Source organism: Panulirus ornatus, chromosome 56 (assembly GCF_036320965.1).
Source record: "Panulirus ornatus isolate Po-2019 chromosome 56, ASM3632096v1, whole genome shotgun sequence".
Lineage (NCBI taxonomy): Eukaryota > Metazoa > Arthropoda > Malacostraca > Decapoda > Palinuridae > Panulirus > Panulirus ornatus.
The window spans coordinates 14,120,229-14,135,415 of NC_092279.1; the positions used below are offsets into that span (position 1 = coordinate 14,120,229).

General features: G+C 39.0%; 1 protein-coding gene across 1 annotated transcript in view; it reads right to left on the bottom strand.

Annotated features, from left to right (window-relative positions):
• The window catches only part of r (carbamoyl-phosphate synthetase 2, aspartate transcarbamylase, and dihydroorotase rudimentary), a 175,032-nt gene that overhangs the window by 24,253 nt on the left and 135,592 nt on the right, over positions 1 to 15,187 (bottom strand). The window contains exons 31-36 of the mRNA XM_071693871.1: positions 7,360 to 7,477; positions 6,610 to 6,740; positions 4,495 to 4,659; positions 2,368 to 2,529; positions 2,093 to 2,261; positions 276 to 308 (exon numbers count right to left, since the gene is read on the bottom strand). Of these exons, the coding sequence (XP_071549972.1) occupies positions 276 to 308; positions 2,093 to 2,261; positions 2,368 to 2,529; positions 4,495 to 4,659; positions 6,610 to 6,740; positions 7,360 to 7,477 (778 nt within the window). The remainder of the gene's footprint in view (positions 1 to 275; positions 309 to 2,092; positions 2,262 to 2,367; positions 2,530 to 4,494; positions 4,660 to 6,609; positions 6,741 to 7,359; positions 7,478 to 15,187) is intronic.

Below are 15,187 nucleotides of genomic sequence, written 5' to 3' on the forward strand. Positions count from 1 at the left end.
AAATTAAAGGATTAAAAAAAAAATTCATCAATATTCTGAATAATTATATTACACAGAGATCCCACTAAAAATATGGACTACAAAATATCTAATTACAATTATGAATGATTTTTCTTATTAGCAATTGAATGAGCAGATGTGACGAATCAGGATTCAATAATAAAAGAGAATCATTCATTATCAGTGGTGAGATGAAAGAATAAAAGAATAATTAAAAAAAGCACTGTAATACATACTGCAACATTCTACTCATGCATTTCATTACCTTAACTTACCATTCTGGCTACACATTAGCTGATCCAAATTGTCTGAATAGCATGAAAAATAAATGAAGATGTTAAAATCTACTATCCTATCATTTGGTAACATAACTATTATAAAAGGAAAGGAACAATGAAATATTAATTCAATTACCATGAAACATCATGATACGCAGAACACCTGCAAATACCCTATTTTGAGGGTGTTTTCTGTTCCAGTAACACATGCAAGGCAACTGATACATTTATGACAATAAAAACCATACAAGAAATTCTTTAAATGATGAATATTATCTTTTAAAGTATAAATACATCAAAACTGAAGAAGAATCAAAGTTAACCATCTAATTCAAAATGAACATGCAGACTAATGCCATTGTAGACAACAGTACTTTGCAAAGGATGAGGAATCCCCCAGCAATATTCAAAAATACCTGATGGATGTAGGTCCCAATTCAATAGCTTGACAAGGTTAGGATTTTTAAATATTTGAAGCAATGTGAGTTGGGAACAATGAGAAAAGCATGAACTTTATTTTTTGCAAGTATAACAGTCACAATGACAATTAACAAGCAAACGGTCTTTACAGTCTGTAAATGTTCAACAAGGGTGCATTCATCTGTGCTTACACCAAATATTCTGCAGAAATCCTAGAATTTCAAAGACAATATCTTTTTCTAATTCACTGCTTACAATAGGGGCAGTGGGTTTTTTAAATGCTGATACCAGAAGTTACAAGAAGAAAGAAATTCTGTGCAACTTTAATACATATACATCTATTTGAAGTTCATTTTCAAACTTTTTTTTTTTTTTTTTCTTTTTCAAACTATTCGCCATTTCCCGCGTTAGCAAGGTAGCGTTAAGAACAGAGGACTGGGCCTCTGAGGGAAAATCCTCATCTGGCCCCCTTCTCTCTTCCTTCTTTTGGAAAAAAAAAAAAAAAAAAAAAAAAAAAGAGGGGAGGATTTCCAGCCCCCCCCTTAATTTGTGTACAAGTCAGAGGCCGTATCACGAAAATACATCGGGTGTTTTTATAGTGAAAATCGAAAACCTAACTAAAAATTACCAGAACTTACAAAGATGGAACTACTGTGGTACCAAACCACAAAATAGTGAACTCAAAACTCACTGGCACCCTAAAAACTACAAACACTCAACACCTTTACAGTGAAACAATGATCCTCCTAATACAGTCCCACCTCAAAATGCTCAACATTTAGATCTATGCAACAGCACAAGAACCCCCACCCAAACCACTCTATAACTCACCAACAACCCCCAATTAGAAATAAAAAGCTAACCCCTGCCTTATACTTCTGTAAACTCTACTCCCAGACCACTACCACAAGTATGACATAAACAAAATATGTTGTACTAAACTAACCTGACACGCACTTAGCAAATGAACTCCTTAAGGAGTCTTAACTCTGCTCCTCAGACACACATCCATCAGAAACCACAATCCCCAGGCAAACATGAATCACATTCTCCCACTTATGCTCTGGACATTACATATCACTACAACACAATAAACACTGTTTCAATGTATCCCAAGACCCTTCATGCCCACAATACAACTACCATAGAGAAAACACCCAGCATTTACTACTCAACTGCCCTAAACTCTGCACCCAGGCACACATAAAAAATCACAACACTTTATGACCTGTGGTCCCAACTTGGGGATGTGACCAACTTCTTGAATGCTGCAGGAGCCTCTTAAGGATAGAAGGGACTCTTGAGGCAGGAAGGAAGTCCACATAAGGATAGATGGGACTCCTTTGGGGCAGGTATTAAGTAAATATATAGCACACTTCAACTGGCAAACTTACCATGGTCTGTAGCAAAACAATCAATTACATCCAAATTGTCCCAAAGAGCCTGCTGATCTTCTTTAGAGACAAGTCTTGGTCGTACCTCTCCCTTTGAGCCTAAGTGTTCCAGATCATCAGAGGTGAGGAAGAGGTGATGAGGGCAAACCTCGCATGTCACTGCCATTCCCTGATAAGCAAGGATATTGATAGAATGTAAAAGTGAAAAAGTATGCCTGAAACATTATAACAATACAACATGAGACTAAACAATACTAAATCAGCTTCTGAATTACCTTTTCCTTGGCAGAACGTATAAGAAGAATTTCTTCCCTGAGTGCAACATGACAAACATGAAGAGGCCGGGCAGCAAGGTGAGCCATCATCAGTGCAGCAGCTGTGGTGCGACCTTCGGCATGAACACACACTGGTAGATGTGATGGCCATGATTCTAAATGCTGAATAAGTAAAACAAAGTTCATGAAAAAGATTGCACTGTAAAAATATTGTGCAAAGATTTTATCAATGAACACAAAAATGTATGAAAGGAAACAGTGAAAGTATTGATTTTTCATAGCACTATAGGGTGAGAGAAGAAAGTGCACTATTCTATAGATATAGGGATAGAAAGACTGGAAGGGTGACAGAATTCAATAATTTGGGAGCTATTGTAGGCAAGTTTAGTGACATGGAAGGACATATAAGGGAGAGAGCAGTACAGTGTCAAGGAGTCATTGGGTCTCTTAAGAGAATAATGATGAGAAGAGGTGTAAGTATGGAAATGAAGGAAGGATTAAAGGACAGCACAGTCCTCCTGACCTTGACCTGTGGAGCCAGAGCATGGACATGGGATGAGCCACACAGGTCAAAAATCCAAGCTGCAGAAATGACCATGTGGTATGACAAAATGGAATGAAGAAAGAAATGAGAGGGTGTATGAGAATTTTGATATGGTAAGAAATGCAAAGGGAATTAATTGTGGAGTGGTAGAGTAGGTGAAACATACTTTGAAGCGGTTTGGGCATGTAGAAAGAATGCAAGACGGGTAATTTACAAGTCCTCCTGACTCTGACCTATGGCACCAAAACATGGACAGATGTCAAGAATCCAGGCTGTAGAAATTAGTTTTTGAGAGGAGCATGTCGTAAGATTAGATGGAATGAACAAAGTAATGACAGGGTGTATGAGAGATTTGGTATGGCAGGAAACGTAAAGGGAATGAATAGTGGAGTGGAAGAGCCAGTGAAATATAGTACTCTGAGGTATTTGGGCATTTAGAAGGAATTAAAGATGGGGAGTACAAGAAGAACATATGACTACGATTAAAGGGGTTGGTGTGAGAGTAAGACCACCTGTGACATGGGGAAACAGTAGAAGAGTACTGGAGGGAGAGAAATGGGGGAAGAATGTGTGGAATGGTATATGTGAGGAACATGATGGGGTTTCCTAGAGGGAATGGGCATCATAGGAAATGATAGAAACACAGACATGAAAATCTGATAAAGAATGAAGTTAAACAGTAAAATTATATAAAGCAAACACTTAAGCAAACATATTTCATGGTGTCTATGACTTTCATAGGGAGGTGGTCTGGGAAGTCCCCAGACGTTAACTCAATTGAGAATGGCTTGGACCAGATGGAAGTCAAGCTTGCTTCCCATAACTGTGATAGTAATGCCACTCTAGGTGATGATAAAGGAGTCAGTCATTAGTAAGTGTCATTATATGTCTAGCAGAATACATGTAATGTATTATCCACATTTACAGTTGTAGTTATATCACTGTGCAAAGTACTATAGCAGACATGTAATGAATTATCCACATTTACAGTTGTAGTTATATCACTGTGCAAAGTACTATCTGCCACATATAATGCAAAGAATCTGGAGCTATAAAGGTGTAAGCATTACAAAAAATATATTTCAAGTACATGAACAATCAAACACTTATCATATATGAATAATCAATAACGATACATTTATCATCTCAATATCATCTGTATCTTAACGATACATTTATCATCTCAATATCATCTGTATCTTAAGCAAAGATAGAAATTATAAAAGGGAAGTATCAAGAATTAAAATGCTAAAGAACATATGTCAACAGAGCTGAATAGTACGGAAACTATCTTTAAGTATGAACGTACAAAATACTGACATTTTGCATAAATCTACAACTGAATTGCCAAGACCCAAAAAACTAGAAATATTTGAAGATAAACAGATACCTTACAACAAAACAAAAAACAGAGGGAACTGGCAAGTATTCTCTCTGCAACCCATGTTAATATCATTCTCAAAGAAATGGACACAAAATAAAAAAATGATAAAATCTAAAGTATTTTTTTAACAATTTCATTCTTTCATGACAACCATATATCCAAAACTATCACACTTCCATCCATAAGTGTCTCTACTTGCCTTTAGCCATGTTGTTGTATCATTTAGCTTCAAAGTAGTGTAAGTCTCATTGAGGTACATCTTGAGTGCTGCTGCCCGAGGAGCCAACTCAGATATGGAGGTATAATTATCACTTGATGCTCCTACGAATATTGCATAATCACATCGGGCACCTCTACTTGCAAGCTAAAGAGGAAAGTAACATATGTTCATCAACAGCTATTCAATATCAGATAAATGTTTCGTTCCCTATTCTACTAGTCTTTGGAAATCTACCCTCTTGCATCTCTCCTACCAAATATGAAATATCTCTTAAAATCAAGCTTTGCACATCTTCAAAAACTCATAACCTATTTTCTTTTCCCTATCTATTTCCTTTGCCCATTTTCCTCATTCAAAGCCTGGCCTTGTTAATGATTTATGTCTCTAGAAGTCTGGAGTCTGCATTATGGCACAAGCAAAAGAGTAGGTGGAAACTGTCACAGCTTGTAGGGAAATGAGTTCAAGATTGAAGTACGTCAGACTGAACGTAAACTTTAAGAGATGGCTGACTGTACTCGTGCACCAGGTAATGAGAAAAGCAAAAAAGAAAGGGGTGCTTTTGGGGGGAACTGAATGAGTGCTCCTGTACTCATGATGCAAGGGAACATATCTTGGTGCTACAAGGTAGGAATGCAGGAACAAGTAATGTGGTAGATGAGGGTACAATTGCAGGACATAGGGTATCTGGGATAATGGAAAATAGGGATCAACTTTTTGTGTGCTGAAAAAGGATTGATGACAGAATACTTTTGTCTCAAAAACTGAGCATACTTATGCATATGTAAATTGGGTTGGGGATCAGTGGGCATTACTGGAATGAGTTCTGACTAACAGGCATACAAAGGAAAGATTGCTGGAAGTAAATGTGCTGCATATTTTTCTTGGTGAAGACAAATATGAAAGGTTGTAAGGGTTTTAGGAAAGGAGGAAATAAAATCTGTCTGAGGACAATGTGTGGTGCAAGGTGGATTGATCAAGTAAGTGATAAAAGTGTAAGAGAGAGGTGTGGTAATAAAAAGGGTGTGGTTGATAGAGTTGCCAAGGGTGTGCTGAAATGGTCTGGACATTTAGAGAAAATGAGTGAGAGAAGTTGGCAAAGAGGATATATGTATCAAAAGTAGAGGTAACATGGAGAAGGGGGAGACCACACTGGAGATAAAAGGATGGGAGCGAAAAAGATTTTGAGTGATCAGGGCCTGAAAATGAAGGAGGGTGAAAGGCATGCATGGGATAGAGAGAACTGAAACACTGTGATATACAGGCATGAATGTGCTATTAATGCACTGAACCAAGGCATGTGAAGAGCCTGGGGAAAACCATGGAAAGCTGTGTAGGGCCTAGTCATGGATGGGGAGCTGTGGTTTCAGTGCATTACACATGACATCTAAAGAATGGATGAGAGTGAATGTGGCCTTTTTTGTCTGTTTTCCTGGTGCTACCTCGCTGAAGCAGGGAGTAGCGATGCTGTTTCCTGTGGGGCGGGGTAGCGACAGGAATGGATGAAGGCAAGGAAGTATGAATATGTGCATATGTCTGTATGTGTATATGTATATGTGTGTATATGGGCATTTATATATATATGTGTGAGTGTGTGAGTGGATGGGCCATTCTTCATCTGTTTCTTGGCACTGTGTTATGGGACTCAAACTGCAGAAGGTTACACCCCAAGTGAAAAGTCATCTTTGCCAAGGCTGTATCATTGGGAGTACAGTCTTGTCAAAGGTCAAAGAACTTCTCCCTTTAAAGGAGTTAAAATATCCCTGCAACTGAAAGGAGCACAGTCTTGGGATAAAGAAGCCTTTAGAAAGGCCCAGGGCAACACAAGGAGTCTTTCATAGAAACTGGTCCTTGGGTAATCACAGGAATCTTAAAAGAAATTAAAAAGATGACATTAAGACTTAAGAGAGTGATGGCCATGCTTTTCCTTTCCAGCTACTACTATTCTACTAGCTTTACTGGGTAAAATCAAACAAATGAGCTGGAGGAAACAAGTAATTTCAACAGAAGATGATTCATTGTTGTTCCTCTAACATTGGTAAAAATTTCCTGATGTGTATATTACTCTCTACATCAATGCAGCTGACATCAGCATACCTCCTTAGTGAGTGTAAGGGTAGTTAAATCTGTTACTGGTGGCTGAGTGTTGGGCATGGCACAGATAAGGGTCACACCTCCAGCCAGTGCTGCAGCAGTACATGATGTCCAGTCTTCCTTGTGAGTTGCACCTGCAATAAATATATGGATGCTTTCTGTATACAAGCCATGAGAGAGAAAGAGGGAGAGTACCTACCAAAGAGTACCTACAGAGAGTTCTGCTTTGATAACAGGACTAATACACAGCACTCACTACTTGTGGCAATACTGCACCTTGTTTTTGTATGTAAAGTTTGTTAATAGATCCAAGGACTCTATTTGCTTTCTTGTTGCTTCAGTACAATAATGGGAAGACTTAAAGTGGTTGGAGAGAAAGATTAAGCTTCCTCTGTCCTTAACATCTTAAACTAGCTTTTCTAATACATCTTGGCCAAGTATATCCCTTCAACAACATATATTAAAACTTGACCTACCTTCCCTAAGTTACCAAGGAAGAAGGAATACCCACCCTTATTGATTTTCTCCCACCACTGTTGTCATTTCAATAATACAATCACCATGGGTAAAACCATGATTCAACAAAGGAAAGAAAATATTAGCATAGAATTCCATCATTCGAAAAGAAATATTACAACATATAAGGCTTTACTTGCTCTACTTTGAATGTTGCGACAATCATACTACATACTTCTGCACCAAACAAAGCATAATTCACCATTCTAGTGACGGAACAAGACACTAAAACGCTACCTGGTTCTCGAACGTGCACATGAACATCTATCAATCCCGGCAACTTGACAATTCTCCGTGAAGTGACACAATCCACGTGAGTCTTGAGATCTGGTGCCCCTCCAATGAGACGCAGGGCCTAAAACAATGTAAATACCTTTGCGATAAGAACATTAAAAGTATATATAACCGGTAATACTTTGATTATCCCATAAAAATAATTACTTCAATGATGGAACAGGTACAACTGCATGAAACAATATCCAGATACCAGTTGGAATATTTATCAAATTCAAGTGGAAAAGGGAAGTGTGTAGATAACTGGCACTTACATGGTGCTAGCAATGTTTGAATTCTCAAAAAAAAAAAAAAAAAAAAAGAGGAAACCATAAACCATCATATATAAACAACTGTGTGTCTTAAACTCCTGCCCCAATGATTACCATAACACAACAAAAGCTAGGTGAGCGGGTGAAGAATGGGAAGTATTACAGGAAGCGGTGTTAGCGTATCTGAGGCATGTGGCATGAGGAAGGTGAGAAGTGACCATGTTAGAAAGGGCAGTGAGGTAGGATGACAAAGTAAAATTGCTAGGGAAGAGGAAAAAAGGTATATGGGCAGCACTTCCACGGATGGAATAAGGCTTTAATCCTCTAGCCTCCATTGCTGAAATAGCTCGACAGCCACATACAATGCTGATGAAAGGTGGGGTGAGGGATGAGTATCACGTATAGAAATGTATATCAGCGAAAGGTGTTAATGTTTAGGAACCTCGAGTATCTATAGATACGTGCAACTGATAAAAAGAAACACTTTGAGATAATGTTATGTCGTCTGCATCGATATGCGAGACATGATACCTTGGCCAAGGATAGATATGAGTAGTCATGCATCTAACTACTGCGCTCCACTAATCAATTCACCAATAGGTAAAACGGAATATATCTACATGATATCATACAATTACCTGTTCTTGGTATTCCTGGAAATCATTCATACATCAAAACTACTGCCTGAAAATAGATAAATGGATAATATCTACCAGAGTGTACTTAAATACAAATTATTTGGGTGTTCTATTACATCAGTAATATTAGTTAAATTCTCGTAACAGGCAGGGATGGAGCTTTCAACAATATTGTGAAAGGTTTGGTTAGGTACTTGAGCTTGGCTTACACTGGATTTAAGTTATAGGAAAAATGACGTCTATAGATCACGCGCATTAGCCACTTCGCTTCACAATATTCCAAAAATCTTAAGCCAACCAAAAGTCCTCAAGCAGGCCAAGGATTATAATGAGAAAAAACGGTACATGTAAAAGAATGGTATAAATCTAAAAGATTTTGAGGACGTGGAAAACTTGCATTTCATAAAGAAGAAATATGTGGTCAACATTTACAAATAAGGAACATTAGGTATGTGGTGTCATCAGAATATACCAATATAAATCCACAAAACGGTATTTCCTTGCGCAAGACGTTACTGGAAGGACACCATTCACTGACATATGTTAGAATGTGTTGGGCAAGTAGCTGATAAGTCCCTTGATCATTCAGTAATCAACCACAGTGCGTGACAGATGAGACTACTGTTCAGTACAAGAGAAAAAACAATTACACAAAACGGCTGTGCCTGTGATTTGGTACAGTATATCTATAACGGACGTGGTCGTCTCATAAACATACCACTTTCTTAGGAACGGAGATCAGCTTTAGTTTGTGCGTCTGCCACACATGACAACAGTGTGGGAAGCACGTCACACCATCGACCAAAGGTCACCATCACAACCCGGTCGCCTCCTAATTCCCGAAGGCTCACCGTGATGGCCTGGAGACGGCTGATCCCCATATCACGTGACCAGCGTCCCCGCATTAAGCACCGCTCATGATAAAGCGTCCTCTACCTATTTCTATTAATGGTGTAGTAATGGTAATGGTGAGGGAATGCCACCTTACACCGTTAGCTGTCTCTGACTAATGCTAGATGTCTATCTCAATGATATCATCGACTTATCAGGAGGAGGCCACTCATTATTTCTTCTTAACGTCACCGTCTGCTAGGACCTGTAATCCTACTTGTCGTCTGTATAATGAATGATCTAGTGAAGTGGACTGGGATGACGTAGGTGAGGCAATAAGGCGAGGTAAGTCGAGATGGGTTGGTGAATTATGACGTGAGGTGTGCTGAGGTTATGTGACGTGAAGTGGGCTGGTGTAATGAGGGATGGGTTGAAGACAACGCCACATCAGGCAAGGTGGATTACTGGACTTTACATGAGATATGGTGGGTTGAAGAAGTAACGATACATGAGAAGGCAAGGTGGGCTGAGGTAACTGCTCATGAGTAGGCAAGTTAGGTTAAGGTAACGTCAAGAGGCAAGGTGGGTTTAAGTATCCACATGAGGTACGGTGGGTAACACCATACGAGGCAAGATGAGTTGAGGTAAATTGGTCAATTGTTAGAGGCTAAAGACCTATCATTCTTTCTGTGTATCGGAAATAAATCTATCTATTTTCTTTGACTACTGATTTCAGATTCGTTAATTATATTCATAAATCATCTATAATTTGCATAATCTATCCTCCTCAACTCTTTATATTTCTTCGACCTTAGGTATGGTGCTTAGATCTCTGGTAAATATTTATTCAAAGCCCTGCTCGTTTCTTGACCGTTATGTTAACATTTCTAAGTCAGTTTTAAGCTGTCTTCTTTTTTCATCTCTGATTTGTATATTTCAATGAATCCGTTTGGATGAAAGCAGATGAGATACCCACACCAACAATCAACACCCTTCTACCTACGTTCACGTTCAACCTGCTACCCAGCGCCCAACAAGACATGAAATGATGTCACACTAGCCATCCAATACCCTGCAACCCAATACACAACGAGATATCAACTGATGGCACAACAGCCATCCAATATCCAAGAAAACATAAGATTACGTCACACCCCAGGTGCTATAATTCTCAAGCAGGCTGCCCGCTTGACCCTCCTACATCTATTCAACCCTGTAAGACATAACCTATACGATTTATAAGAAAAATGGCCTATTAACAAAAAGCTTCACGCAACGGATGATTTTACTTTCCTGATTAATCATACTATTGCTTTGAAAATTTTGTATAGTACTCACCCAATGGTTTTTCAGCACAGCCACCTCATACCAAAACCTTTATATACACATTTGCACGCCGTACTTTCAAAATTTAGACATTTAAATAACAGGTAACCTACAGCTAACGGCCAACTCACATGGTCGTTAGTTACATGATTTATGACACAGTACAAGGAACTGCAGCAGCCACTTGAACTCCTGGATAAATCATCTTTATTCTTATGGTATAAATTAAAATTGAAGTCATGTAGCAATCCTTTTTTGAACTGAAAATTTTCCCTGCTCGGACTTACGTTAATAAGTCATTGTTTCATGGATATGCACTCTAAAGAAAACATTATCTCACGCTTATCTTTTACCCTAAATGAACCTCTACATTCCTGTGATAAAATGCTGATAAACTGATACAGGACACCATACAGCTCAAAGACGCGGGAAGGCCTTAATCTTGACCGTAGACTCGCCTTTACCTCTCTTATCTCTAAGTACATTACATTACCGCTGCCAAGATGAGAGGCTCATTGTCTGATCACGAAGTGTCGAAAGCAAGTTAGTCGCAGCTTCATAAAACAAATTTCAAGCCATGATCACATACAACAGAATTTTCTAAAATAAAATTTGAATCGCTTAATAAAATACTTTTGAAGACAAATACAAATGATAAACAATTATCTTTTTCACTAAATTTCATATTTCGTGAGTAAGGAAGCCTTTAAAAGAAGAAATATGTCCTGATGGTGAGAAACGGTAAATTTCAAGATATATCTTGTCATTAAATACGAATAATACAGTCAGCGTTATCGTTCATCCAGGTGTTCGCCCGCTCCTACAACGGTCGTCAAGGCAGGCAGCCGCCTACACGTCACCACGCACAGCCCGACTTCGTTGAACTTTGCCCTCTTACACCCAAGTCCAACGCGAGTTACATAATAACAAGTCAATAAAGATAATATGTTATATTGGCCTTGGCGCCGTTTTCAATCCTTGATTTACTTTTTTTCCCCTAACATATCAGACGGGCATATCAACACCTTTTTGCAGTCTGGAGGCACCATAAATTTAAGACGTGACATTAAAAATAAGCTCACGAGGGACCCAAATCCCTATAACCAGGTGGTCCTGTTCATCTCACCCTATGCAACCCGAGGAGAGGACAAACATTAGAGATGGCTATTTAAAATGTTTTAAGCACTGGCTAGAGGAGGAATAAAATACATGAATATCAAAATTGCCGTTTAAGTAGTACGTGATAATGCTCAAGTTTAAAAGTACCAAAAAACATATAGTAGAACTAAATCGAAGAACTCGGCATCAGCATGTTTGTTTCAGCTTTGGATACCTGGGCACGTTTATATTGTTAGAGAGGGTCCAACATATTTCTAGACTTTGCAAGGTTAAATAGGTTAGGTTTCCTGTTCCTGACTGTAGTGCAGCCTTGAACCTGCAAGAGTTCTATAACAGAAGTCCTTACAGGGTTTTTTTCAAATCCTTCCCGACCAAGATCTTTCACTTATTGCCACACAGCTCCTTCGAGGAACTGAACTCTACTGACATCACCGTGACTTTGGAAGAATTAAAGAGCTTATCGTCTTCTCATTGATCTTTGTTTCTCTAGTGTGATTCTTCAGCGGCTTCTCTCTTTATCACTTATTCTATTTAGTGCCTATGTGTCTAATTATTTGTGAATTACGGTGTTTTCCCCGGCATGTGTGTTCACTCAAGAAATATCAATACCTTAACACTAGGACTACAAAATGATATGTAAAACTCCTTGAATAAGCTATTTCTGAGTAAAATATACTAACTTTGAGCACGATGGGAAAACCTAACGCTTTAGAATCAGGTCAAAGGCTAGACCTTCATACGCATGTCATACACAAAGTGCTAAAGGGTCGTACCGCAGTGCTCAAGGACCGTGACAACAAGCTACTGAGGAATAAGAATGAGGTACGTGAAAATATCTTAAAGTGCCCTTCAGTATTCGTTCACATTTTCTATACAGTGATGGTGTCGATCAACTGACTGAGCGAACCAGGGCCGCAGAGCTGGCTGCACGACTGTCAAGGCTAATAAAAAAACACCTTCCCTCGTATCTAACTCGGCGTGAAGTAGATTGCGTGGTACCTGGCACAGGTGACTCAGAGATATACACACCGTGTTATCAGCCTCATCTATCTGCTTGCTAACTTTACTGAACTGGTACACAGCTAACACATGTGAAGCTTCAGTATCACCAATGCCAGATAATGGGAAAAATAAATGATTTGATGCATTCGGAACCACATCGACATTCACGAAAACAGCCCCACAACCTCTAACACCCACGACAACACCCCTACAACCTTCTGACGCCCACGGCAACACCCCTACAACCTTCTGACACCCACGGCACACCCCCAAAACACCAGCTCAAAACCACAGGAACCCCCCCACTCCCTAGCAAAACAATGCTTCTGCATAAAATCATTCTTTGCAAGACCTAAAGTCGGACCAAAATTAGAATACGATGTTTAGTTCTAGCCAACATCCTTTATCAGAGGAAGAAAAACTTCATCAATGAAGAAAGCACAGCGAATACACCGAACACTAACTACCTCTCAGAAATACAACTTACGAAAAAAAAGATCCAGAAATTTAAAATAATTCTCTTGAAAAAAAACTACACAGAACTCTGAGGACATCCAACAGACGTTTTAAAAACTTTGAGAATATACAACTTACAACTCGTTAGTTTCAATGATCAAAAATAACTTCGAAGTTAACGGAAGAGATACCTAATATAAACTTATACATACTATTTATCTTATTTTTCAACTCTACAATCACAGATCATTGGAATAAGCTAACCGATGACGTCATGGCCAACACTACAAATACATTCAAACCACAGCGAAACAAAACCTTTTATTGTCACATTTATCACAAACCACTGAGCCTGTTCAAGAATGACAGTGGAATAAGCACTTTTTATATGGGGCTTCAACCATTCTTCCCAGAGTATCCAGGCGGCTATATTCAGGTAAGAATATGCTTTCCAAGCTTCCTTTCCTACAAAATTTCAAGGGTAGCATATTATACTCTTATTACAATGTGCTCCTGCCGGCTTCTATACAGGAAGGAATGGTGTGTGAGAAGAAGCCTTCTGCTATTCTATCCTATCCTCATCTGAGCAGATACGGAATGCAAGATCCCATTGTTCTTCTCGAGCAGATAACTCTCGTCAAAGATCATCAGGTCTTCTGTCATCTGTCCTTCCCATTCGTCCCTGCTTACAGGAACATCCCCAACACCCATCCAAACCCACGGGAACACACCAGCACCCATTCAAACCCATGGGGACACCCTAATACCTATTCACACTCAAGATAACACCCCCAACACTAATCAATATGCCAACACTCATTTACAACCACAGCAACATCCTAACTCTCATCAAACCCAATGCAACAACCCAACACTCATCCAAACCCAAGGCAACACACCAAACACTCATTTACACCCGAGGTAACACTCCAAAACTCATTCATACCAAACCACACTGCGTGTTTCTCCTATCTCTCAGCCATACGATAATACGCTCTGAATTTATATCGAATTGGACCACAGACCCAACTGCAGTCTATAATCATCAGGACCAAATTCATTCTCTCCCTTTCCAACATAGTGTCGTAGTTTGTCGTATTCAACGTTTGAGGCTTGAGACAGGCCATGGTCTGAGGTATCGTAGGAGACTGTGGTGAAGTAATTAGGTCTCGGGAGACTACATTTTCACCCGAGACACCTGTCCTCGACATACTTTGATATGTCCAAAGTCCTCCCAGGGGATCGACTTCGCCGATAAGCAAAGCAAAACAAGAGTTGCCAGCTCCTTGCCACTTTTCCCAAAATCAGATCTTGAAGTAATTTCTGAGAATTTCTTATAAATTTGATCTTTTTTATCCCACGTCAACTCATCTTTTAATGATATTTAATGTCACCACCCCAAAATGCATTACCAAGTTGGCAGGACTTAAAATAATTCTCAGCAGTTTTCAATTCATTATCTTTTTCATAAGTATGCAATACATATTTTTACTCACGGTAAACTTTACATTATACAGACAATTTCAGCTGTGCAACTATGTTCAATAATTATAATTTAACAAAGCACTGTGACATTAACCACAGGAAAACATCCGCGATTGCCCCCAGAGTAAGCAAATGTTTGTTTAATTTACCAAGACCACACATTCAAATATTCAGACGTGACGACCTGCCGTATGACGTGACCTGCCGAGTGACAAGAGGTGTAATAACCTAGCCATGTGAGGATTATCAGGGCCTGAGATAGAGGGCAGATATGGTGGCAGCCCAGCTTAACCCCGCTGATCCACCTCGCACCTATCAAACATTCTACTGATATCTTGATAACAAGGATCGCGGGGCTGCCTTACTGGAATTATATATCGAGATACTCGCCAACGACTGATATACTTAAACCAGCAATTAACAATTAGGTAAGCTTAAAAAAAAAAAAAATGCCTGATCAATCAAACAAGAAAAACTAATTTTTACTCCTGTTTCACCTCACCTTCAACAATGTAACAAGCAGCACTAAACTAGACTACATCCACGTAAATATACAAAGTCGACATTAAAAGTGTATACAAACGTCTTCTCAAACACATTCTTAATTACAAACTCGTACACAACTTACTTTTCGCAACATTATCTTTTCTCACGGCCTCTACA